Source organism: Corvus moneduloides, chromosome 3, assembly GCF_009650955.1.
Source record: "Corvus moneduloides isolate bCorMon1 chromosome 3, bCorMon1.pri, whole genome shotgun sequence".
NCBI classification, from domain to species: domain Eukaryota; kingdom Metazoa; phylum Chordata; class Aves; order Passeriformes; family Corvidae; genus Corvus; species Corvus moneduloides.
The window spans coordinates 57564972-57592351 of NC_045478.1; the positions used below are offsets into that span (position 1 = coordinate 57564972).

A 27380-nucleotide genomic window follows, 5' to 3' on the forward strand; every position below is an offset into this window, starting at 1 on the left:
GGTGTTTAAGTTGTTTGTTTTTGGCTTGCTTTGATTTTTTTTTTTTAATTGCAGAACGGTACAATAAATTTCCATCACTGTACACTACAGCAATATCACTATATACCTTGTCTGTAAAGTTTCTGTTTCACGTTCTGCTTGCCTCGTTTTCGTTTTTGAACTAAGTCAGGAGTTCCTAGTTCATTCATGTTGGCCTTCATCCACATTTGCTTAACTCCTTGCACATTGACATGCCTCATTCTCCTGGTGTGAAGGCCCTGGAGAAGAGAGACAGATTTCCTGGGCCTATTTACCTCTTAGAAGAGTCTCCTGTATGATCCTGCCACGCAGATTTCTGAACAAGCCAACAGGCACCTCTTCTGAAGTCCAGTCACTGTTTGTTTCACTGGCTTCTTTCAGGCTTCCAGACTTCATCATCTCATGGTGATGATGATAGCCAAGGCTATGATGAGCTTCCACATCCCTGATATCTGTACCAGTATTTTCTGTATTTTTAAGTCCAGGCTTTTACAATTTCTTTCTATTTTAATACACGACATTGTGTTAAAGGGAACCATAGTATTGAAATGTTTGAGCAATACAAAAGGGAACAGTGCAGGAAAATACCATAATCTCATATAAATCACTGGTTTCTGCTTTTTTCAGTTGTGGTTACCCTAGGTCAAACAAAACTGAAGCAAAGTTTGAGTCACTAAGTAGTAGAGGAATGGGAAAGTTTCCATGTAAAGTGAGGAAAAGGGCCTGGGAAGTAGCTCAGGGTAGCTTCAAGAAATCTTGTAAGAAGATTCTTAACTATGTCCTTTTCAGGAAAGCGTGAGCTTCATTTTAAAGCTTCTCTTTTACTTAGTTTATTTATTTATTTAATTTGGAAACAAACAGAAATTTGATTTTTGGACAGAGATTCTTTCTTTGGTCCAAGAGTTAGGGAAGGTGCATTCAGAGGTGCCATAGTAGTCTACCCAGAATGGTGAAAGATACAGAGTATTGTCCAGGCAGCTCCTTTCTGGGTTATTATTTGGAGGGGGGTGGGGGGGGCTGTTTGCTTGTTTTTTAAATACAAAATTTGCATTTTTTTAATACAAAGGCAAGGAGTTGAAAGGATGAAATCGAAATGGAGGCATTTTAAGACTGACTGAAGGAAGAATATTTTCTAACAATGCAAAATTAGCCTGAGGAGGTGACTGTACCCGGGAACATCAAGATTCAGTGAGAAACTAGGTGTTTTCACTGATACCTAAACAACTTGAGCTGTTAAAATAGTAAGGACATTTAAGCTTTTATGATAATTGTAACGATTTTAAGCTTTTATGATAATTGAAACAACTCATATTTCAGGACTGCTTCTAAGTACTGATGGTTAAAAAGGCGACTAATCACTTGAAACTGTAAATGTGATCATAGAAGATATGTTATGCTCTTTGTGGAATTCTCAGAATAGAGTTAATTAAGATTATTTACTTGAACTCTCCTGATCACAGAGTACTTTACTATTGTGTCCTGAACCTAAAGAAAATGACCTTACATAGCAGTTACTTATTGTAAACTTGCATGTGTCTTTCAAAAATTGTAATAGACTTGTTCCACTAAAGGTATCAAACTATTGTTGTGTATTTGCATTGAAATGCACTTGAAAAATCTGGTAAAACACTGTAATAGCAAGATACTCAAATATAAATGTTCTATTTTTACAGCTTGTTAATAGATTAAAGTGTCTGAGGCATTTTAGAACAAATAATAAGCAGTAGTTTAAATATCCATTGTTGACAATGTATTGCTTAAATTTTCACATTAAGTCTTTTCCCAAAATGTTAGGGGAAGTTGTCTTTGAACAGTCAGATTTGGTAAACTATATTGTATGAGCATATTAACATTAAGCTAAACCAATGCCAAAATGTTGAAATACTGCTTTTAAATACAGACATTTTAGAGAGTTACCTACTTGAAGTCCTTATTTTTAGTCCTATAAAGCATGTACCATTTGCTTGTCTTTACTACTTGCATAATGAAGTTTCATGCCTATTTTAACATATGCATGTTTTAAGAAATGTCTTTTCTGATGTGCTGTATTAATATCTGGCCTGGGATTACCAGGCAGATATATATGAGCAGCCATTCTTTTTAGAACCACTTCATTTTTGTGAGTATGAGTTCCTGAATGACTAAAAGTTGGTAAAACACTATTTTAAGTGGAGCAAAATGTTTCTTGAACATTTTTCTTATGATACAGAAGAACATCTAAACCAGGAATAGATACTTAGATTATTTCTTTTTGTTAGGAAGTCCTGTAGGCAGTTTCATGCCTACCAGACTTCAGTGAGATGGGCTGCACCAGGGAGCACTCATTTCCCAGTCTAACCAAAACAAGGGAGCCAAATCAGATACCAAGCTCAGCCATGCCACGGTGTCTTATTCCTGTATCTGTTTCTATACCGGTAACATGCTGAGAATGTTCTTTTCCTATGACTTTGGGCACTGTTAATTGTTAGTGTTTTGTCACTTGTAGTTCAAGAAGTCTGTGGAAATACATTCTCATACAGATTTTGTTAAAAATCTTCAGCAAAAATAGTTAACACTCCTTGAATGCTGCTTTGAGCATGCTGTGTGACAGATAAGTAGTGAGTAGTTGTGGAAAATGCTAGAATTTCAAATTACACAGGGAATAGGGAGAATTAAAAATTGTACAGTATGATGCACTGAAGACTGTGAACAAAAATTTTAGCATTGTATATTAGTTCTTTCAAGATGTTTAAATAAAACAGAAAACTTGAATTCCAGTAGAATTTAAAATAGTTTACAAATTACAGAATGCCTTCATGTGGCAGGCAAAGTAATGTATGCTCATCTGAAAAACATCAGTGCTTACCAGTTACTCTGCATGGTGTGAATGTAAATGTGAAATGCTTCTCTTTTTTCTCCTTTTTTTTTTTTTTTTTTAACTCTCTATGCTGAGTGCACACAGTAACACCATGGCTTCAAGATTTAAATATACTCATTAAATTGGAAAAGCTGTAATAATTTACAGTCACTTCCTACTGCAGTGACAGAAGTTTATGAAGTACTTCTTAATGCATTTTCTAGTGCTGTGTTTGGAAAGTGAGCAGTTATATACTGCGTGGACAGAATTTTGGTCGTTATTTCCAGCTTTCAAAATGTGTTTGAACATAAAGGAAAAAAATTAAAATTTGATGATGAAGAAATTTACCTGTAAATAAAGTTGGGCAGCAAATACTGTAGGAAGCCAACTAGAGTAGTGGAACTGAATGGTGGAGTAATGGCCAATGGTGTTTGGTATTTCCAGCAGTGCTGTAAAGAGGATAACAGTGATTTGGATTGCTGTGCTTCTGGATGCAGGGGTGCAGCAACACGAGGCAGTAAAGTACATCCTTCCACCTGCCTGTTCTGAAATTACATTCAAGCTTGCCTGTGATAATGCATGATTTAAGAACAACTTCTTTCCTCACATTGTTATAGAAACATCGGTAGTGTCTCAGACAATAATTTAATGTAGTGCTTTTTCAGTGCAAAGCTGTTTCTGTTCTCTCATGGCAGCATGTGCTGTACTTTGAATCTGGAGAGGCAGGGAGAGTCCGTGAGAATGGTGTCTTTGGGAAACATCAACTTCCAGAAGCTGGTTAAATCACTGCCAGCGCTGGGAAGGTGCTGCTCCAAAGAGAAGATGGATTCCATTCAGAGAATGTGGTGAGGAGTAGCATAGGGAGCAGACAGCAAGGTAGACAGGCACTTTCCTCTGACCATGTGTGAGCTCCAGCAGATCTGTCTAGTGGCCTGGTCCTTTCCATATGAAATTAACTTTATTCTGTTGCAATGTAAGGTAATTAATTAGCTCTTGCTATGCTTCATTGCTATAGATTTCTGGTTAAAACTTTGCAACGTCATAAAATGAGTCAACCTTATGTAAGAAAAATAAGACCAAAAAAGGAAGTTTCACTATTAAAATTGTTGAAACTGCAAAGACAAGAAATGCTGGGTTTAGGTTTGCGTTTGGATCTTTATTCGGGTTTCCTCATGTATAGTCATGGTAGTCTTCCCTTAAGTGATCACGTGGTATTCTACCACAAAATCTCTGGGCCATTAGCTGTAGATGCTGTTAAACTTCTGAACAACTAGGCAGAGGGTTTCAGGAAGGAAAAGGAATAGTTTTGTGATTATTACAGGTAAATCCCACAGAGGAATGCTCAGCACCTCACTTGCTCCTACCACAGCCTTCCTGCACAGCGCTGAGCAACTCACTGGAACCAAATTTTTGGCAGGTAGCCATTTTTTATTTGTTGCTAGCTTGGGCTTCCCATGAGATATTAGTGTTTTGTATTTAGAAATATTCTGGCCAGAATATTTCACAGCTAGGGTTGCCTTGTAAGTCAACTTCTGGATCAATAAGCATCATCTTGGCAGGCCTTGACTTCTGGCTCTATTGCTGATTTATGTGTCACCTTAAGAAAGTCTGTTTAGCTGCAATTTCGTACTCAAGTGGAGATAATAAGGCAGACTGAGTTTGCAGTGTAGAGAAATCAGTGGGAAGCCCTCTGATACTAAGATAATTCTTGAGCACTTGAAGTGGAATGGGGGGGGGTTGGAAGAGCCTGAGGAGCGTCTAAGAATAAAGTAGATAAACATTACTGCAGACAAGACTGAGGTATTGGTATGGGGAAATGTCAGTCTCTCTTGCTAAAGGTATGTGTTTTCTGATGGCACTCTGGGTTCCTATGGTACCTAAGCTTTCTGTTCAGCAATGATGAGAGAATGCTCCTATTATTTTTATTTTTGGAAGGATATAATTTGATAGCAATTCTTTCCTGCTTGTGCCTGCCCAGATTGGAAAAAAACCCTTTCCTTTTAGATGCAAATTGTTCTCTCTGCTTTTTTACTTCAGGATTAGCCTATTGCAGTGTTATCGAAGTATCTTAAAATCAATCCAAGATTGGTGGAATGCTTGACTACTTTCTTGCTGACAGGATCATTTCAATGAGAGTGGGTCTGGCCTTGCCTGTTGGTCGTGGTGAGGAATTTAATCTCTGCTGACTATGGTTTAGGGAGCTCTAGATACCCTGTGATCCTACTTAAGTATGTCTTTTGCCATGCTTGCAGAGTAGCAGTGTGCAGGCAGGATCCTTTCTCATCACTGAAGAAGCAGAATTGTCAGGGGGAGGAACACATTTCCCCAACATCCTCTATCCCTGAAAGAATCAAAATTTTGTGATGAGGCAAGTGTAAGGGGTCAGATGCTTACTGACTGCTTTAAAATAAGCTGGGAGGAGAGTACTCAGAAGGATGAAGAGCTACCAAGAGAGGTTTTTTTTCTTTTCTAAGTGGCTGAGAACAGAGATTTTGTTTCAGGAGTTACTTTGCACTGCATTGTAACAGTAATTGCTAGAGTGCCTAAAGCTTTTTTAGATACATGTTCTTTGTTGTACATTGGGGTTTTTTAAAAAAGAAAATAAACAGTCATTCTGCTTTCAAACCATGTAGAGTAAATAAGACTGGCTTTACTGCTTGAAGAAAGAACATAAAAATACCAACAGCTGCCTCATTTTTCTGAATGCTATCCAGCCCTTGCCTGGGGCAGGGGTTCTGTGGAAAAAAATAATATGTGCATGTAAAGAGTGTATCACACACACAGGGAAGAGGGGTCTGGTTGAATGGACAATGTCAGGTGTTTAATAACTTATTTAACTTAAGTAATATGTAAAAAAATAGTTTGGTGTGTAGCAGGATGTGGTTGGACAATTCAGTGGTGACAGATAATTCCTTCACTTTAAAAAGATGAGGAGCTGTAAAATGCCAGAAAAGCTCTGATTTATCTGAGCAGTCCCACTGAAACCACTGTGACTAAATGGTGATTAACATCAAGAGTAATGATAACTTTTTGCTAGCCAGAGATCAGAGTAGTTCTTTGGCTTCTATCACTGAAGTCCCAGGTGTCTGTCTTCTTGACAAACTCCTGTTGAATTCTGCTGCTTTAAACTTAGCTGCTTCATAGGCATAAAGAGCATTGGGCATTTACTCAATTTACTTCTGTTTTGGATAATAAAAATTTTGCAGGTTTCTTCTGTGTCCACAATCACAGCTGTGGTGTCAAGTATGTTTTGCTGCTGAAGTTACTGTCAGAATGCAGCAACAATTGTCTTTATTGCAAAGAACTCTTTGTCCTTATCTTGCCCAGTAGATGGTAGTGTTGGCTGATTTTTCTAATTTATTTTAAAGCTGTGCATTAACATATGTGGGGGTTTTGGTCTTTTTTGTTTTTCCTTTGCTTCAGTTGTTCTTCCTTTTTCTTTGTTTTTATTTGTCAGTTCTCCCAAATAATAATTATACCATATATAAAATGATAGCAACTTTTATTCTGATCTGATATCTGTAGGAACTGATGAGATCTTCTACATTATTAAGAAGGCACAAGTAACAGCAAACCTTGATAGTCTGGTCTGTGTTGCTCTGACTTGGACGCATGAAAAGTGGGGACTTAATTTGAAACTAGGTTTTATATGTTTGTTCCCAACAGGTTTGATTTTATAAGAATTAATCTACAATATGATAGACATTTTGCATCGTTTGCAATTTTTTCATCACACATAGAGACAAATGCTCAAGAGTAATTTTATGAAATGTGGAAAAGAGAACCGGAAGCCCTTTTAACATTCAATTACCCCTACATAAAACTACAGCATCTTCCAGCCAGCAGGATAAGGCAAAGAACTTCCATTAGAAATGGAAATGCTCTAAACCCACTGGAGGAGAGACAGCAGCAGTCCACTTTCGGTATTATGCTTTGTCATGCTCCCTGGGACTTCTGTGGTTCATCACAGCACATGGTGGGCAAAGGAGGACAGGCTGAACAGGAAGATGGAGAAGGTTTTCGTAAGAACAGAAGAACCTTGTGCTTAGTGCAATAAAATCAAGTTTGAGGAGGTACATAATTGCTTGCTTTATCATATGCTAAGAGAGTAAATGTTAGGGTACTACATATGGCAGTGTGGCTTAAGAAAAATGGGTACAAACTGACTATGAGTACATGGAAATTAAAACATAAAAAGAGGTTTTCCAAGGAAGAAATTCAAGAAGGGACTTTCACTAGAGACACTGGTAACAGAATATCTGGCTGCTTCTGAAGCGTTTATGAAATACTTTGTGTGATACTATTGCTTGCAATAGACAAAGGCTTCATATCAGTGGCTTATGATACTTGTTCCAGTCCTGTGTAAATTTTCATACAATTTTAATTTTTTTGAAAATGTTTATTGAGAATAATTTTTAGCATGTGGACAGACAGAAATGGTTCAGAAAGTATTGATAATGTTTGATTATTATTTATTTAAGCCTTGGCTTCCCTCACTATGTTCGTTATCTGTTGAATGAATATTAAAATGTTCCTGGGGATAAAATTAACAGTCATACAAGCTGAAGTTTTAGTATATCAGGGCATCATTTCCCAAGAACATGAAAATGTATCTCAGCTCTGAGTGGAAGGAATCTCTAATGATGTTTAAAAGGAAGCTACGGTCCTTGATCCTTGTGGAAACTGCAGACAAGGCAGCTGAATAAGTTCTTTGTTGTATACTTACCTGCTGGCAGCTGGATTCATCCTGCCGACTCAGTTACAATATATTTGCATTAAAAGGATTGCGGTTAATTGAACATGTGTATTTTTGCCCTCATTGCTTGCCTTTACATGAAGCTTTGGAAGCTAAATTTTCTATCCAGATGTTATATTTATTCCTGTTTATCTTGCTGTGAATTTTCTCAGGAAAGCTGTTGAGGTTTCTTTCTCTTCTTTGTTGCTGTCTAAGACCAATGGTTCTATAGTGTGGGACAGAATTATCTTAAGAGGTTACTTAAATTTTGCCAACAGGCATTTGACAAAAGTCAAGTGGATTAAATTTATACCCAATGAGCCTTATCATTTATTCTCTTTAAAACATTGAAGTGACAAAAATCAGTCTTTTTTTGAGAGTTTATTTTTAAAATACTTGGTAATGGCCTGACTTTGTTTCTGTCAAGGGGATTTTTACTGTTTGATGCAATGAAGGCAGATTGAAGGGAATTCCCTTCATCCAATGCAAATTTCTGTATTTATTTAGGGAGTTTTGTGACTTGAAAACAAATTTTTATTATCAGAAAGCTATAGATCCATCCTCAGAAGTTAGCTCAAAGGCACTGTTTCTTTCCCTCTATATCAACTGTGAAATTCCAAAGTGTCAAGACACCTAGGGAAGTGTCTGGGAGGACTGCTCTTACTGTATTTTGGTTTGGAGGAAATATTATGATGAAACTTTTACTTTCAGGTTTTCTGTTGCCTACTCTCTAAGTAGAAGAGACTTACAAATGTGTTGAATTTTTTCATAGGCACATAAGCCACCATTAATTGAGATCCTTTTTTGTCATTCTTCCAACAGTAAACACTAGCTGGCATGTTGCTCTGGCAACTTTTATTCTGTGATGACTTTGTGCAACATGCTGCTTTGTACATCTATTCATCCTGTTTTCAAGCAGTTAACCTTTGTCACAAGCTGTTCATGTCTTTTCCTCCGCAGCTAAAACCAGAGTATGACTCCCCAGGTGTGAGGCGTTGTTCTGGTTAGCCACGAAGAGCTCGGCATATACATTAGTGCTGATGGTGTCGCTGGGGAAATAGGGAGAGAGAGCAGACATGAATTCAAGTTTGCATCAGAACAAGGGCTGGAAGCCTCTGAGACTGGTAAAGGCAAGGCTGCAGGTGAAAAGTGAAGTTACACCAGTCAGTGAGGCAGTGCCCAGTCGGACTGTTGTGCCTGATAAGGCAGTGGCAAGTTGTCTTGGCGTGGTTGGCCTGACTGTTGAAGAGCTTTTCCGTAAGGATTCAGCTCTTGCTGCTGTTAACAGCCTCCAGGGAAAGAGTAGCTGTGAGCAGCCTTCCCTACAGTCATCTGTCTTCCATTGTTTGGTGCCTATCAGTCAGCCCCCTGGAGCCAGAAGGGCTGGCAGGTTACTGCATTACCTGGGGTGATGTCCTTGCATTCCACAGGAGGCCCCAGTGGAGGAGGAACACGTTTCTGGTGTCAGGGCTGGACATTGATCGAATCATGCGGAAATATCCCAAGTATTTAGGTATCTGTTCAGAAATACCTTTGGTGCACGGATTTCCTGCTGATACAGTATGAAGGTGTGGCAGAGTGTTTCCAAGAGATGGTCAGTAACTTCCCTGCGCCCTGTTGGCTGGTAGGCTGCTGCAACCTGCAGATGTCTTGGCCCATGTTCACAGCTTGCCTGCTGTGAGACAGCTCTTGAAATGTTGGAGCTCTTGAAAGCAGGGAGGATTTTCTCTCTAGCATCTACCTGTTGCAGAGGCAGCAAAGCACCAAGAGCAAAAATGGGCTTAACCAAAATAGGAACAAGACTGAGTGCATAAGTCAGCTGTAAGACTCTTCTGAATAGTAACTCTACTGCTTTTCTTTGGGTGGAACAGCATGACTGTCTCTCCACAAACTGAAGTACCAGCACGTGGTGTTTACTGCATTTGGTTGCCCTTCAAAGTTGAACTCATGGTATTTCAGTCCAGATGGATTTATCAGCAGTTTGTCCATGCTTTCATATCTGTTGTGAGTACAGCTGATCACAAGTAAAAATCTTAGCTCCAGATGTCATATGATTGTGTGAGGGCCTCTTCTTCCTTCCCTCCCCTCAGCTTATTATTTCTTATCTGTTCACATTCCTTAGGACTTGTTGGCTCTTTGCAAATGTTAAGGCTGGAAGGACTGTATTAGTGAAAGCACACTGCTGTGGTATGTGTATATGGGGGTCACCTTTGCCTGCAGCCAGAATGGCTTATTTTCAGTACTGTACCATGGCAGGGTCCAAAGTGAAGGGGGAATGATGTGTTCATCAGCCTCTGGAGGCACAGAGAGGGTCAGTGTAGGGCCAGGCAATTATTCCCTTTCCCATTTTCCCAATGTAAAGTTGCCTGACCAGAGAAACAGAAATAGGCTTCATGCTATGGCCTTGAAGGAATATCCTCTCTGGTGGATGCTGGGGAGTTCTGAAGTACCCTCTCAGACATAATTTTCCCTGTTGAAAGCTGTTGGTGAGAGCATCACACTGATAACGACCTGTTCTCTGTGGCAAAGACACCCCTTCCCTGCTCGGAGCAGATGATCAGGGACAAAACCCTGCCTTGAGCTAAACCCGTGTAACCAGCTGGGCCTGCAAACCACGTAGTGACTGGGAAGCAGAAGCTATTTTCATGTGGCAGTGCTGTAATCACTACAGCATTGTGAAGAAACTTTTCTTCTGGCAGCAGGATGCCTGTAACTCTCGGTGCTCCATTGTAAGCACAGCATGTGGGGCATTGTTGAGCCTTGTGTCTGGCTGACAGTAATATCACATTCAGCGTGTAATTAAACACCTCATAAACTGCCTTGAGATATTTGTTTATGTGCACTTTTTAGTGGAGAAGTACTGTGTTTTCAGAGGATGCTGAAATTTCTGTACTCTGAAGCATTTGGTGTGTGATGTTCATTCAGCTCCCTTGTCCTCAGAAAGAATAGTCAGTGCCTGGAGTGTGTTATTTTGCTGGCAATGAAAAACATCTGGTTAAGGGATGTTCCCAATAATTTCTGTTACTGATTTTTTTTTAGGTGTGTAAGTTAGATATTGATCTGTATGTGGAGGCATCTGTATCAGTATCTGTTGCAAATTAATATTTATAGATATCAAAATGAATTTGCATTTGGCTTGATAGAAACAAGAAAGGCTTGGTTTGAATCCCATGGGGATAAGCAGAAACACATAGAAAATAGGCAATGTGGCAAGGACACCATGTAAAAACTATATTGAGTAGAAGACACTTCAAGAGACTTCTAGTAAATTTTTACTATGCTCCATTCCATTTGTTTTGTCTTACAGTTTAGAGTCAATGAATTTGGGGCCCTGGAAGTAATTACAGATGAAACTGAGATGGAAAGTGTTAAAAAGGCCACTGCTACCACAACCTGGATGGTTCCAACTGCTCAAGAAGGTCAGTTAAGAAGCAGTAAACATTTTCTGTGGTAGACTGTAGTTTCTTTAATGTACCAGCTTTCCTTAAAGCTTCCCTCCAAAATAAAAAAAACCCAACTTATTGCTTTAATGGACAGAGTATCTCTGATGAAGTAACCCGTTTCTTGGGATGTAAATTAGTATGAAAATAAATTCATTTCAAGTTAAAAGGAAATAATTTCACTGTTAAACAGCTGAAGTTCAATTACAGCCACAATTTTTTCCTTAGAGTAATCTTCTCTAAATTTAGAATTGGTATATTTCCTCTATTTAATTTGCAAAATAGTAAAATTCTTTAAATTATTGGGACTTTTTTAGAGGTCATTTTTGTTGAGCTGGTTCTCCAGACTGCCCACAGACTTTACAAACTGTGCACTGCAAATTGCCTTCATATGGTCAGCTCAGCAGCCACCACCAATGTCAGTGTTTGCTGTGTAGTGTGTACCCACACAGATGCCTTGCTCCTGCCAACTATGCTTTTTTGCAGCATTAAAATCTGTGTGTAGTAACAGTTAGTGTTTATCTGGAATGGTAAAATTCTAAGAGTTGTAGTATCTACCTACCAGATAAGGTGTTTCCTGGATTTAAAATACTGAAGTAAGAAACACCTGTTTTGTTCAAGAAAAGTTGGTTTATGTGGTCATAAATTACTGCAATCTTTTTACACTGACTCCAGTAATGATGGAGTAGCGTGGAAGAGAATATCACAACTGGTTTTGCAAGTATTTACAACTTCCTAGTTTTTTCCTTGTTGGTATTACATTTTATCAACTTTCTTTTAAAATATGCATTTTGTAAGTCCTTTAAAAAGCAGACTTCACAATTTTTGTTTCATAATCATCCCTATAAGTACAAGAAGTGAAGGCAGTGAGAGCTTTCCTTTGCTGCTCCCTTGCTATTAGATCATAATTGTCATGTGGAGCATTAACACTGGTGGGAAAGTGGTTTGGGCTCCCCCTGAGGTATGAAGCTTCAGACCACAGTTAATGTGTTCTGTAGCAAGGCAGTGATAGTTAATTCAAGTTTCAAATCTGTGATGAGAGTAGCGAAATTGTGATACTGTAGTAGCAGAACAGATTCTCTGCTTGGAGATCAGTTACTGACAGTAAAGCATGAAACTGCATCCCCTACAGTCTGGCAAACCTAAACAAAAAAATGGTGATTCTCCTAAATTAAACTTGGTTTATGGACATATAAACATATCAAGTAAGAATTCTGCTGCTACCTTACACTGTCCTTGATTAATTTAGTGCTCTCCAAAAGTAAAAACACTGCTAAAATTTTCCATTGTGAGAAGAAATAGTTGTTTTGAACCACTTATGATGCTGGTATGTAAATATAACATACATTATATATTCTTTTAGGGGAGATAGCCTGCATGCTATGAGTTCATTTGACTTTGCTTTCAAAGACAGTACAGTGCCTAAGCAACATAAATAGTTTGTGACTTGAAATTTGCCTTTTGGGGAAGTACTAAGACAACAACCTGCTCTAGAGGCTGGAGTACTTGGCAGTGCTTCATACTTGCTTGTGAGGGAAAAAAACTGCATTCTCTCCTGGATATAGCCTCTCCTGGGCTATATGCCTGTTGCGGGGAAATTGCAGCTTAGGGTCAGTGAGTAACTTAGTATTTAAAGATTGCTTTGTTACAAGTTTAGTGATTTTTCACTTTTGGTGGACCTCAGGCTGGTTGAGCAACTGCTGCTGGAGACTGCAGACTGTAGTCAGCGATTTGCTTCCAGAAGTAGTTTCACCTAATGAAAGATAACTGCCCCCAACCCTTTTCTCCCAAATTTAGATATAGGCATATCAGCAGGAGATGAGGTCATGGATTCTGAGCAGTGATGACTCTGTGGGTGGTCAGTGTGCTGCCTGTTGCAAAATTCAGTCCTTCCACGAGTAGCCACGTCAAGCAGTGACAGAATCATAGAATCAGTGGGTTCCTCTCTCTTGTTGCAATTTGAAAATCCAGTTTGTTTGTCAGCAATCTGGACTTCATGCAAACACTAACTCCTAGTTCTTGTTCTGACAAGAGTGGTGTGGCTTATGTTTTTCTGTTTGCTTGGCAAGGCCTGCTGAGGATGGTTGGGAATGTATCTCCTCTACTTAAGTGAAGTTAACTTTTGTCATTGTGCAGCCTTTTCAGAAAAGACAGGGATCCCCACAAGGTTGAAGGAAACTCCAAAAGTGGATGGACTTGTTTTCTGTGAAAACTGTTACCGCTATGGTACCATAGAAGAATTTGTTCCTGAAGGGAAATTTTGCAGCCAGAAATGTGCCCAGCAAGTAAAAAACAAGTAGGTGCTATAATAAAGCATAGAAACAAAGAATTTGGCATAAATGCAGCACGAGAGAGAAGTGGTGGGATAAAATGTTTATGGTGGGGCAGAGGGGGGTATTAAACAGACAAGGTGCGGTGTCACCATTGGTTTATAATTTTCTTTCACTGTTTTTTGTGTAAATGCCTTAACAACATTTGGTTTTGTCTAACACTGACATTGAAGGCAGTCTTTTTTACTCAGAGTGTGCTGTGTTCTGCTGTCAGAAGCAAGCAGTAAAACAGTCTATGGGATGCATGAATCAGTGTCAGACTCCCACCCTGTTTCATAGTCATTAGAATTAAGATAATCAGTAATGAGATGGTTGGGGTGGTAAGTTAATTATAATTAAGTGCAAGAGCTGTTTTATAGATGACAGTGAGTGAAAACATGAGCATACTGCAGTTTCTCAGTTCTTTTTTTTTCAGCTAGTGCATTTCATCTCATCATAAAAGTATGTTTCTGTCAGTGTGTCCATTCTGTATTGTATATTGCTAGATATGGCAGTTTTTAACATTTATGACTTTGTACATTTTCTTTCATTTTTAGAGAGTTGCTTCAACAGTTTTCTGTTCTGATTTCTTGTTTAGCATTTTATACAGTCACATACCAGCTTTCTCCAATTGGATTTGTCAAACTTAACAATTGCCTTTGCCTTCCTCACTCTAAACTGCCCTGCAGTCCCAAACATTTCACAGTTTGCTTCTCCAGGAGACTTGATGGTACATGGAAAAAGACACACTGTTTAAAACATGTAGAACTTGTTCAGCATAAGCTGACAGTTTTCCTTTTACAGTTGCTATTGTGTGTCTCTCAGATTAATTCTTTTGACTGACTTAATTTTCAGTAGTATTTATAAGAATATGTTTGGTATAATACTATGGGACCCACACATTGCTTTTTTAACTTGTTTTATGAATATGAGAAGTGAAATAATACTGGCTTTGTGTCATTGTGTTACTCTTGTGATAGAGAACCAAAGGAGGAAAATCCCAGCACGGAATGCAATGGAGAAGATGATTCTAAAGGCATTCGGAAAAGAAAAGCAAAATTACCTCTCAAAGAAGAGTCGCGGGATAATGGGGAGAAGAAGGAGAATCCCGATGAAATTGTTAGTATGCGTCGTAAACCCATTCCTGCAAGTATTTGGGTGGGAGTTTTGCCTTGTGTTGCAATGTCAGTAGCTCCATCAGTCCACAAAGAGAAGAGACTTCATCACTCTGTCAGAGCCACAATAAGTAGTTGGTTTGCCTGCCAATTAATTATGCCTCAGCAGTAAATTGTAATATTATTGACAATGAACTGATAAAACCTGGTTTTTATCACTCTTCCCTGCTTTTTTAAGACCAGAATAAAAAGAACTTAAAGAAAAAATGATGCTAATCTAGACTTGCCAAGTCGTAGGCATAGAAAAACAGGAGTACATATTTCCCAACACCTGTTACTTTGTCATTCTGCATATGAATAAATAACTATAGACCAATAATTTATTTACAAAGAAAGCTCCACTACAGTTAAGAAGAGAATACTTTGGATTTCCTTAGTGTAATTTGCCTTTGAAAAACATAACCAAAAATTTGGTTTGCTCTTGTGTTGCAGTGTAATTTGCTTTGGGGCACCTTTTGGGTTTTTTTCCTTTTGGATTTATTGATTTTTTTCTTCATTTTAGAAAAAGCTTACCATAGTACCTTCCTGTAATGTTTGTTTTCCTATAATATTTGTTTTCTTCCCAATAGCTGTGACACTACTGGGGGTAGCACAGTTTTCAGGGAGAAGGGTAGAGTTCTGCAGCCACTGGATTGTCAAAAGGCTGAAGACACTTGAGTTGTCAGGGGGGAATTTGAAGCTGTCTGTATAGCAATATCTTAGGCAAAAGTTTGGGGGTACCTTCTTTGTCTCCATGCATCTGCCTTCCCGGTGAGTACTTACTCTGCTCATCTCTTCAGGTGCTCACAAGACTGTTAATACAAAAAGAATAAAAAAATTATAAGGATCAGTGCCATTTTATATTTAATAAAGCAATAGTACCTTTGAAAAAAACCAGACTAAAGCTGTGAGAGGTTTTCTTTTAAATTATTTTGGAAGCGTGAACATGCCAAAGGTACTGTTATTGATCAGTGTCTCAGTGAGGTCTGCTGAAGGCTTCATGATCCGTCCCTGGGTGAGGCAAGGCTGGCTGGCTGAGTGCCAAGTGGTGAGAGTCCTTCTGCCTGTCATTTTCGCTGTGTTTGCTGTGCTTTGTCACTGATGGCTCACTTTGCTTCTGTTAAACATCTGTGCATTTGTTTGAGGTAGGAGAGAGCTGGGTCAATAGCCATTTAAATGGAGTTTAAACTACAGTATCTCAGGTTTTATCATACTAGACTTCTAAGCTAGTGAGGTTACTGTAGTCTTTTTTTGTTGTTGTTTTTTTCTCTTTCTAATTTAGGAGGACAAACCTGAAGGAAGGATCTTGAGAGTCTCACAGAGAGCCAGGAGAAAAAGAAAAGGGGAGATAACAGTTTTGAAACAAAGTAAGTTAGATTATGAAATAAAAATCTCAACCATCAATTCTTTAGGTAATATCCATATCTTATTGTGAATTGCCAGCATTGTTTCACAGACTTTGTGTTCCCTATTGAATTTTTTTCAGTACTGTAAAAAACCAGTGCCAGCATCATTTATAGCAATTAAATTTTAAGGCAGCATAGGGGAGGATATAGTGAGTGTAAATGCAACTAATGTATGTTTTAGGGTTTTTTTCTTTTCATCCCTCTAAATAGTGCCAGTATTAGAGGGAATCAGCTCCATTGAGTTCCCAGATGTTGAAAGACATGTATCAAGCAGCAGTGAAAGTTTACTTTTGTTTCCTTGGGGATCAATTTTGCCTCTTCATTATGTGCTAGAAATAGACACATTTATGGAACTGTTTAGGAATAATTGCTATAATCAATCCAAAGGGAGATATACTGCATCAAGCAACATAATAAAACATATTTTAAGTGAGTGCTGTCCTTTCAAGCTATTTGTATGATAGATAATTTTAGGCAGGTTTGGAGAATCAGCTGCTATTATACCTCAGTGGTACACCAACCACAGACCTACATCTTGCCCTCCAGAGTGCTTCTTACGCTAGATGGGGAGACATTAGCAGAGGTTGCCAGGCCACTAATCAACACAGAACTCCAATTAGCTTTGATGTACACTAGGCAGATGAACTACTGGTTGAAGATGAACAATAAAATTTATGAAAGATGCCCCTCCCAGGACAGAATCACTCCTGATATGTTTCTACAGCTGCTTCTAAGGCTGAAGAGATAAGAAGCTTGTGAGACACAAGAACAAAGCTGATGCTCTGTGAAAATCACTGCTGCCCACTGACAGAATGATCATACACATTTCTTCTGTTGGTTTTTTTTATTTTTATTTGGGAAAACATCAGTATAAAAGAATTAACTGGTATTTGTATTCAGAACCAAGCACAATTAATTTCTTTAATGGAACAGATAAAAACTGGGTAAGTCCCAAATAAAATGAATGTGGTCTAATAGTGTTGAGTGATCACTATCACTCTGAAATTTATTATCTTTTGGTTACATTATCATCTTTCTTCAGGAGAGTTTGTCATCACTATTGTTATGGTTCATATTTTAATCATAAAAATGCTAAGCCAGACTGTCACTTAAGGGATTTATTTTTCCTGTGAGTAGCCCACAGTCTGGATCAAGCCAGAATCATAGTGTGGACTGTGATGAATCCTTCTGACCGTGGGAGCTTATGATCTGAAATGCTAAGCTGCTTGTGCAGAGGAGGCATTTTAGGTGGAGATCAGTAGAGCAGAGTAGAGGTGTATGAAAGTAGGAACATACAGGGCCAGCCTCACAGACCATCTGTTCTTGAAGTTCCTGGCTATTGCTAGTGCAGGTAGTGCCTTATTTTCAAGGCCTAAAAACTGTGTGACTGTAGCCAGTATTAAGATGGACTGTAAGCAATATTGCAATTACTATGCAAGTATTCATACTGCATGAACAAACCTGAAACTGGAGGTTTCTGTCATATGCTAATGACATCATGAGGAAAAAAAGCACTGGTGACAGTTCTGATGGCTTGGAGAAAATACTGTTAAATCACTGCCTTTCTACCCCAAACCATCAAACTACAAAGTGATAGAGTAGGTGAGAAACATTCTGAGTACTGTTAAAGAATAGGGTGTTTCAGCTGTGATTAAAAAAACCTATTATGAGTGGTATCCAGTTGAAAATGCTTTCCACTAAAAGAAGTACATGGGGGAAGAAGAAACCCCTTAAAATACTGAGCTATTTTGTGATTTGAACTCATCTTTTTATACATCTGCAAATTGTATATCTTAATGCTTCTTAGGAGCAGTAAGGAAAAACGGGTTGGAGCAAGACTTTGTAAGTTGTTCTTGTAAGCTTCTGAAGGAGCTTTATCTTGTTACTAATCCAGGTTTGAACTGCTGTAAATGTTTCTGGACAAACCAGGAACCTTCATGTTCCTGATGTATTTGAGCCTACAGGGCTTCTCCTTTTTCTGAAATAAGTTCTGAGCAACACCATGAGTGCATTTCATAAAATGTAAATTTAAGGATATTATAAACTTCAAAACGTTGTGGGTTTTTTTTTCTTGAGATGTTAACAGTTACAGAATTATTTCACTGTTTTATGCTTCTTTATAGCTGTACCCTCTAAAGGAAGGCAAGCATGGTGTTGGGCATCCTATCTGGAGGAAGAAAGGGCCATTGCAGTACCTACTAAGCTTTTTAAAGAGGTATGACCTTCTGAAATTTAAGTCAGTCAACCACCTAAGATCATTAAATTCCTGGGAAATCAATACACAAAAATAGTTTGAAGATTTTACCCTTTTCTGGGGGAAAACCTGCATGATGAAAATAATGCTATGTCCATCAGCAATTATGAAAGCAATTATCTTTCTCTGTTTTTTCAGAGAATTCTGTTGTTGTTGATGAATGCTGTCAAATCAGACTGCAGAACGCAGATGCTTTTCCAAAATCTGCCGTTCTAGCCATTCCTTCTAATCTCTGAAGCTGAAAATGTTATACGTAGCCACACTTTTTCATGCCATATCATTTTCTTTAAATATGTTTAGAAAGGTGGTACAAAGGTCATCTTTTGTCTCGTTGCTTTGATTATATTACCTGTCTTTTCTTCAGCTTCTGCTGTCATTATATTTTGTTACTATATCAGATACTAATTCGTCTTGTTCTCCTTTTGCCCGTCATCTGATTGGATGTCACATCATCATGTCCTGCTTGCCCTTTGCCTGCTATGGTAGTCATTGTCATTTCAGTGCTTTCATTAGCACGCTTCTCTTGCTTGGAAGAGAGCTAATCCATAAGGTTTCTGTGGTATTGTCTTCTCTTGCAAAACCTGGTGAAACATGTGAACATGTCTCAGCTGCTGTACTCCTGCTATGTGTTGCTTTTTTTTTGATAATTCTGTTCTTACTTGTAGTCTGTTTCTTGCATCAATTTCTTTCTGTTTGTTTCATACTTCAGCTATTAAGTCTTCTGTGCAGGAATTAGCTTTTCAGCTTACATACATGCATGTGATGCTGACCTTTAATTGATGCTTTTAGATGCTGTTGAGTTAGAAAAGTGAAGAACTAGGACTGAGGTGTGCAGATTCCATAGATTTGTGCAAGAACAACTGTTCTCTGTCTACCTTTAGTTGTATCCCCCAGTGCTATATACTGGTTCAAAAATTAGCAAGAAAACAATATGGATAAGGAATGTCTTAGTGAGAAGGTAGATTTACAAAGCATTGCTCTGCCTGTCTGTAGGTCCATGAAATGCTATAGCAGCGCACAGGCTTTTGCAGGGTGCTGCACATGGTGATGAAGTCTGGAGTTACTCCATGTTTCTTCCACATTGTACCTTTCTCATCCAGTGCATCTTAATTTAGTATTTTCTATCAAAGTCTTTAGCCTCTGGGTAATGCTTTATTTAGTGTGCAGTATTTAAAACCTGTAGCAGAAAGACAATTGTTAATAACACTCAGAATTGGCCAGGTAATATTTCTCCATTTTACAGGTGAGCAATCAAGCCACATAAACAGGTAGGTTAAAAAAGCCCCAAATCAAACATCACCAATTATGAATCCTTGATTTCTGTTTGCATTTTGAGTATTACTCTTTTTTTCTTTTTTTTTACCAGCTCAGAAGCAATACTTTTCACTGTGTTGTTTTGTACCCATAGTTAGGAATGGTCAGGATGATGAAGAGTCCTTGCCACCTCCTGATCTTAGAATAATTTCTAAACTCTGTCTCACAAGGTTTTGCTTCCTTCCAAGTAGGTGGTACCTTTCTGAGTAGCTCCCTTGGTACCCTTCTCTTCCCATTGGCTGCAGAGGTACTGCAGTTGATTCGGGAGCATGTGTAGCTTTTAGACAGAAACGGAAGGAAAAGGGAACATTTAAGATGCTTTTCTTGTGTATTTTTCTGTAACCATTTGGGACATAAAAACTGTGAATTTTCTAACCTGTGGAAAACTGTCTTCAGTTTTGGTCACGTATTTTTCTGATATCCCTTCCAATTTAACCTTAATATCTGCTACCTTCCTTCCTCTTTAACAGAGGGATGCTGATGCCTTCTGGTTGAAAATATCCATCCTGCTTAGCCTCTTTTTCACTCCCTGTTTTTTGAAAGACGTTCTTCTGGATTCACTGTAATGTGATGTAAGGATAGGTCATGTTCCTGTGATGCAGAGATTCTCCTGGAAGACATAATCTGGACTCAGCATGTGAAGGACAGCAAGTAGGCCATATCAATATACGGTGTTCAATATTTCTGCCTTTCAGTTCATCTTTCATGGCCTGAGATGTGGAAGGCAAAATAGAGAGTCATTGTTGTGATTATTATAGGGAATGACATCTACCAGGAAGGTGTCAGTGTCACTGTACAGGCTGAAAAAATAAATAATTAAATTGTTAAGATGTTTTATTGACAGTTAGTGAAAAAAGTGGAGGACAAATCATGTCATCTTCTTTCCCTTGACTGTTTTGCTAATTCTTCCTAATTTTCTTGCATACTCTCAAAGTTTAAGTCATTCTAGTATCAATGTGTTTTTCAAACAATCACCAATTTGTCTTTTCCTCTCTACGTTTTTGAAAACACGAGACTTAATTTGAAGTGATTTATTAGTTCTTTCAGAAGCATGAATAATAACTAATCATTCTTCTATTCCTTACAAAGATATTGGGTGTTTCTCCACTATACTTTCAGAAGTATTGAAACTGTTGCTTTCCCTTGCAGTATCAGTCTTTCCCATACAACAAGAATGGATTCAAGGTAGGGATGAAGCTGGAGGGTGTGGATCCTGAGCACCAGTCAATCTACTGTGTTCTCACAGTGGCTGAGGTAAGTAGAGGCTGCAAGCAGCCATGGTGTGGGGTTGTAGCAGAGGCTGAAATGAAACAGCAGCAGCTGAAAACCCGAACTCTTATCTAACAGGCAGACAGAAACTATTATGTAGGAAGATGGTTTTTAAATTAATAATGCTATATTATTTCTGCCTGATAGACATGTGAAAAATATATCCAGTGTCAATGCAGCAGTGACTGTTTGCATATATTTAACATACATAGCTAGAGAAAACAGTGTTAGACTAGTTGGATGACGTGTTTATCTGTAATCCTGTAGTTTTTAAAGAAAAAATAAATAGAAAAGAAATGTAAGTATGACAACTGATACACAGCAGTTTTATAGAAGTTTGATAGTATTTGCAGTTGCTCCATTCACTGATACAAATACCTAAAAGTTTCTTGTGTTGCTGTTGTGCTACAACTTTTTCAGACTGATGGCTGCAGAAATTGCCTGTATTGGCAACCTGTGCAAGTTAACATAAAATATAAGCTCAGTTTTTCTTTTGCTGTGGTTCATGAAATAGTTTTTCTGACAAACAGCTTCTTTGCTTTCAATAGAGAACCTGCTTCTCAGGTATATTTTGTATATTTTTTTAAACGTACCTTACTTTAAGTTTTGCGTAGTTTTAGTGGATTTTTGGATTTCATTTATGAATTAAAATGAGGAAACTGGAAGTTATGTCAGAATACAAATTAAATATAGAATAGGGTTGATGTTGAGATTTTCACTGATGACTGCAGTAAATTTATGGCATTTGGCACTCAGGGAGAACTTCCGTACAGAGAGAGTATTGTGTCCTGTTTTTTTTCTCTCAGTGGCTGACTTATTACTTCATGGAATAATGAAGTTCTGGGGAATACCTCCACTGACTTCTCGTCTTTACTTGAACAGTTTTCAGTATCTCTCTGGAGAGCCTTTTGAACATACTTATTGTTCAGTGCTCCCTTGTATATCAGTTAATCAGGATAGCTTGAGAACCTCATTATCTGCACTTTGTCCTCGGTTGTATCAGATGTATTCATGCTCTTCTGTAGGGCTTATATTTTACTTTGATGCTGGGTTGAACTATTTTCAAGTTTTTGAACACTACTGGCAATAGCCAGCTTTTAGTTAAATTCTTTTGACCAGAAGAGGAGGCACTCAGACTGAGAATAGCTTTGCCTTTTAATTCTCTCCAAATAGCTTTGCCTTTTAATTCATTTTATCAAATGAATTTGTTCATCCAATGTTGGATTGAGCAGAAGTAAAAAGCTGACTGAAAACACACAGTTATTACATATGATATTGAATGGAAGTGGTTATGTGTTGGGCAAAGATCTTAAAACATAGTGTTGTACGTTGTCGATTCTTGCTTTTAGGTTTGTGGGTACAGAATACGACTCCATTTTGATGGATACCCAGATTGTTATGATTTCTGGGTGAACGCTGATTCTTCAGACATTCATCCTGTTGGATGGTGTGAAAAAACAGGTCACAAGCTTCATCCCCCTAAAGGTATTGTTAAGTTTAAATCTGTGTGTTTTACATGGTTCTGAGATTGAGACTACCTGTGTAATGCTGTAATACTTTTTTTGGCAGAAATGTTTTAGTTAATTTAGTCAAGAGTATTTGAAAATGGCAAATTAAACACTAAGTCTTGCCTAAAATTTCAAGTTTGAAAGCATTTTTTCCACTTTTATTCAGTGGAAATCCAGAGAAACCAAGAAAACAAAATGGACCATAAGAGTCATCATAAGGCATTAGGAAAAAAAAACTGAGCAGCAAACTTAGACCCCAAATCAATGCTTATTGCAAGACAGTATGTATATAAAATAGCACCTCAGAGAAGAACTCAAAGGTTTGCATTAGTAGCCTTTCATTTTTCAGCTAAAATGCAAATTTTTGACCTTCATAATATAAACCTAAGAAATTTGGAACCCGGTGGTCTGACGTGGCGGTGGGGAGGAGGGGAATTGAGGGACATGAAAAAGGAAGAATATTATTCTAGATGTTCTCTGAAATGTATTTCTAGTCTTGTTAGTTAAAATGGAAAGGGTGGGTAACTCCTAGTGCTGCTGGGCAGAATAGGCCTTGTGGTGGGATGTCTCCCATCCCCACAGCAGCAGAGGCAATGGGTAGCTGCTGCTGGGCTTCCAGTGGGCGTAGGGGAGTGAAGCGGCAAAATCGAACTGGGTTTCACAGAAATTAGAAAAGGTAGTGTTTCAGGACACTATTCATTTTGTGTAGAGGAGGCCACTTTTTTTCTCTCACACAGGCAAATTCTACAGCAAGAGAATGGAAGTACCTGTGTACATATGCATGTCAAAATTGCATTGACTGTTCTATATCTGCAGTGAATAAATCAAACTGACCTTTGGTCATCTTTTGAGAGTTAAATTAGGAGCTTAAGATCTCCCTTTCTCAGTTGGTGACAGGAAGACCCACACTGCCCAGAAACTGTTTCACAGTCTACTAAAACCAGGTTTTTTTCCATGGACTTTGTCCTAGTCCCAGTACCTGATCCCATCACACATACAGTAGGTGGGAGGTTTTTATTGTCTACTGTGAGTTTGGGCTTAGGTTTGAATACTCTCTAGAATTACAAAGGGAAAATGAGAAATCTCAATACTGTATTGCTTTAAAAATGGTTTCAAATGGTCTACAGCTGTAGTGTATCAAGACAAGAGGCAATTGGAGTATAAGAAAAGTATTTTTGTTTGGACTTGTAGGTTAATTTATGTCAACTACTATTCGAAATAAAAAGTGAGGAAGCCCTGTGCAGAGAAGGTGAAGGGTTTTAAACTTGCGTTTCCTGGGATGAGAATCTCAGGTTAAGCAAAGCAGTTGTCTCTGGCATATTTGAGTAATACTTCAAGTAGTTAAGGGGTAATACATTTCAGTAGAGGCAATCACTCACTGAAATTTGTTGTGGTTTTGGTCTTGCTTTAGTGGGTTGTAACATATTGTCTAAAGGAGATGTTTCTATAACTATTACTCAACAGAAAAATGAAGGAGAAAATCTATTTGCTTCCAACTCCTAGCATTGTTTTGTAGATTAGAACTACAAATGGTTTATTGTAGATTATTTTATGCAGTTCAACATGTTATAAATTATTTGTGCTTTTTCCCCCTACGAAGCAAGACATTAACAGAAATACAGATTTCTTTCCAAGTGTTATATACACAGAATAAAAAATGTATAAAGTCCATGCAGGGGACAGTTTACACTGTCAATGTGGAAGGGGTCCTGGGGCATTGATTGTGTAAGTAGCTGGTTTGATATAAACTAGGGGGTTTGTTTTAAAGCTGGTAGCGATGATGTATTAGTGTTAGCCTGATGATGTAATACAGTGAAGTCTGGAGGAGGAGGAGGGACTTTTTTTTCTTGGACTGGCTGGCATAGTGGGAAGAGTTGTGGGATCTGTAGGTCTTTTTCTGATTCTGAAGTAGAAGCAACAGACTGAAAAGTAGGTGGAGAACACTTGTTGGTTGTGTGTTTGTGTCAGTGAGACCAACAAAGGGAAGTAAGTTAGTACCACTGTGAGGCAGGGAGGTGGTAAGGTGAGGTTTTCATGGGGAGAGACAGAGGTGGTTTGTAGCCTGTGCTGTTTGGAGATGTTTGTTCAAAGGGAAGAAGATCATAGTATAAAGTTGATCTCTCACTGATACATGCACCTTGTGCCTCATACGTGCCCTTTCTTGCCCTTCTTTTACAACCCTCATTTAGGATATAAGGAAGAAGAATTCAGCTGGCCCTCCTACTTGAAGGCATGCAAGGCTCAAGCTGCTCCTAAATCACTGTTTGAAAACCAGAATGCAGTAAGTACTCACTTGTTACTCATGGGGTAGTTGTGAGCGTGCTCATGTGTGTGGTAGAGACTAATAGCACATTTCAGTGATGGCAGACTTGAGACCTGAAATTTAAGACTAGAATCTTTACAACAATTGCTTTACAATTGAATAACATTCTCCACTGCAGCTAACTGCTGCAGTTCCAATTCATTACTTTTCTACTGATCTGTTTAAAATTCCAGTGCATTCAGAAACAGTATCTTAAATTAAAGATTTGTTATTAGTACTGTGTCTTGCACCATAATGTTGGGGAACAAGAATGCTCTTTCAGAGAGAGTATCTAAGACAGAGCTAAAACGAACACATTTAATTTTAGCAGCATGTTTAGGACTTCTTTTTTTTCATAAATCACAAGTCCCTGTGTTTGAACATCTCTCATGTCAGCTAATTAGGCTGCTGCCACTCTGATGGGACAACTAATTGGGAAACTTGGAAATGACATGAATATATTGATTGTGTACGCTGGGGAGATTTCTGGGTTTATAGTATTTATCTTCAGTTAAATGTCTTTCTCTATGTAGACAGTGATTCCGTCGGGATTTCGAGTGGGGATGAAGCTGGAAGCTGTAGACAAGAAGAACCCGACTTTCATTTGTGTTGCCACGGTAACAGACATGGTGGACAATCGTTTTCTGGTTCATTTTGACAACTGGGATGAGAGTTATGACTACTGGTATGATGTTTTTGTTTTGTATCCTATGAGATGTATCAGAAATGTGTTAGCTCTAAGTGGTGTTTTCTGTGATGCTTTCCAGACTGGCGATACAGATACCGTACCACTTTTGCTAGATTTTTAAGTGTGGCCACCAAAGTACATCTTAGTGGCAAACTGGAGGAATTAAGTTTCCCATGTCCAGCTGCATGTAAAAAATGCTGAGATTGTGCTAAATGAGTGTTTGTGTGTGCTGCTGCATCTGGAGTTGTGGATTGATTTCAATTACATATTATCTCTGAGGCTGATATCTTCAGTGGAGAATATGCATCATGATAATGAGACTAAGTGTACTTGGAATTAGTTTTACTTATAGTTGTGAATTGAAGAAAAGGCTGCATGTATTCGTAAGGTTCTTGATCCACTTCTGTTGTAACAGAACTGTAGTCATCTTCTATAAGGCAACAGGATAGTGGCAAAACCTGGTTTTAGTCCTCTGTGTTCTACAGTCCAGTGAAAATTGGGAGCCTGCTATCCTGACCCATGTTAGAGATGACGTTTCTGCATGTTGTATGGTGGAGGGATTGTGTGTATCTATATAGGAAAGTCAGTGGATGGAGCAGAACGTACTAGGTGCATAAAGATAATGAAGGAGGTTTAGGCTGTCACAGTGTAAGTTTGTATTTATACTTGGATCTTCAGCTGACAGATTTGGAGCAAGGTAGTTTATCTTACAGTCTTTGGAGAGTAGGTTACTGCAGAACAGGGTATTGTATGTATCCCCTTTATGTCTGGGGTTCAGCAGTGGCAACTTAATTGTATAGCTGAGCCTATAAATATAAATGAAGAAACTTTTTTTCATCTGTATTTGATGACTACTTAGGCATTATGTCAATGAGAATGCCACAAAACTATTAAAGTAACTTCAAAACTTTGCAAGTCCATCTCTTGAAATAATAATTTTGTGACCAACATGACAAATAAACTGAAGTAGAGCTGACTTACTGAAGCAGTAGTGAACAGTCAGTGAAGTCAAGAACTGAATATCAAGGTAATAGACCATACTAGTCAAAGACCAGAAAGATTAGCAATTATTTCCATGAAGAAGTAACACAAACCATACATTTTCTCTACAAAGCACCAGGGAAGTGGGGACTGGGAAAACTTAACTCTAAATTTCTTAATATTTGAATATTCAGTAATAACAGCTATGACATTAACTAATAATTAAAATGGCAGTTAGACAAAGCTTTTAGGATAAACACAGTGCAATATAACCCGTAGTTTGTTCAGACATAGCATAGGTATCTTTCTAAAATACTGCACTATATATAGCAGATGTATACTGAATTTCAGATTTGTTAATATTCCACTGTCAACAGGAACTTTGGCCACCAATCTTTTCAGAGGAGGGAGAAGCAGTTTTTAAGTATATAACCAAGCTTTACATTTATGGTGTTAGTTATAGATATAGTATCCTGAAGTGGGTTTTCTGAATTTTGTAGGTAGAATACATGGCATAAAACCCTCATAAAGGATGATGAAAATTTGAAGTGGAAAGGTTTTAGGTTTTCCTATAGGTTTTGATAAATCATTGGAGCTGTGTTTATACTGAAGTCAAGCTTAAGTTTTGTTCTTTTGGTGAAATTGTGAAATACTGTTCTGGAAGCAGCAAGAAGATGCTTCTGGAAGTACTGTGCATGGAAATTAAATTTTGAGTAGTGTGGCCTACATCTCAGCATTGCATTGAGAAAAGTGAATAGAGAAAGAAGGAAAGAAAATGGGAGAAAAGAGCAGCAAATGAAAATAGCAATTGAATGTCCGACCAAAAGAGAGTCTGAAAATGCAACCTGAATGCATCCCACTTACATTTTTAATTTTAGATATTAGGTTTGTAGGGGCCTTAAAATATCTTAGGTGCATAAATTTCATGTCTACCAACTGCTGCCTGTAACTAAAAACAAAAAGGTTTTTTGAGATTACCCAGAACCGAGCCTCACAGTTTCCCTGTGCCTGCATGTAGGCTTTAATCTCAGAATTACAATGAAGGTGAAATGACTTACTTTGTGTATGTTGGTTATTTTCAAACAAGTGCCTCTTTTTACCTTATATCTCTGTACACCTTTTGTGTTTTATTTGGAGTAGACTGAACTTTCTCACTGAGGTTAAAA

The 27380-nt window shown here is 38.2% G+C and overlaps 1 protein-coding gene across 8 annotated transcripts in view; it reads left to right on the forward strand.

Annotated features, from left to right (window-relative positions):
• L3MBTL3 (L3MBTL histone methyl-lysine binding protein 3) overlaps positions 1-27380 on the forward strand; it is a 76894-nt gene that overhangs the window by 10898 nt on the left and 38616 nt on the right. For 7 of the 8 annotated variants that reach the window (XM_032101703.1, XM_032101705.1, XM_032101706.1 and 4 more), the window contains exons 3-11: positions 10897-11008; positions 13166-13325; positions 14319-14457; positions 15775-15859; positions 18022-18113; positions 20616-20720; positions 22085-22220; positions 24433-24524; positions 25079-25230. In XM_032101703.1, coding sequence (XP_031957594.1) covers positions 10897-11008; positions 13166-13325; positions 14319-14457; positions 15775-15859; positions 18022-18113; positions 20616-20720; positions 22085-22220; positions 24433-24524; positions 25079-25230 — 1073 coding nt within the window. Of the gene's footprint in view, positions 1-6590; positions 6928-10896; positions 11009-13165; positions 13326-14318; positions 14458-15774; positions 15860-18021; positions 18114-20615; positions 20721-22084; positions 22221-24432; positions 24525-25078; positions 25231-27380 lie in introns of those variants that run through there. The other variant, XM_032101708.1, reaches the window with a different exon arrangement.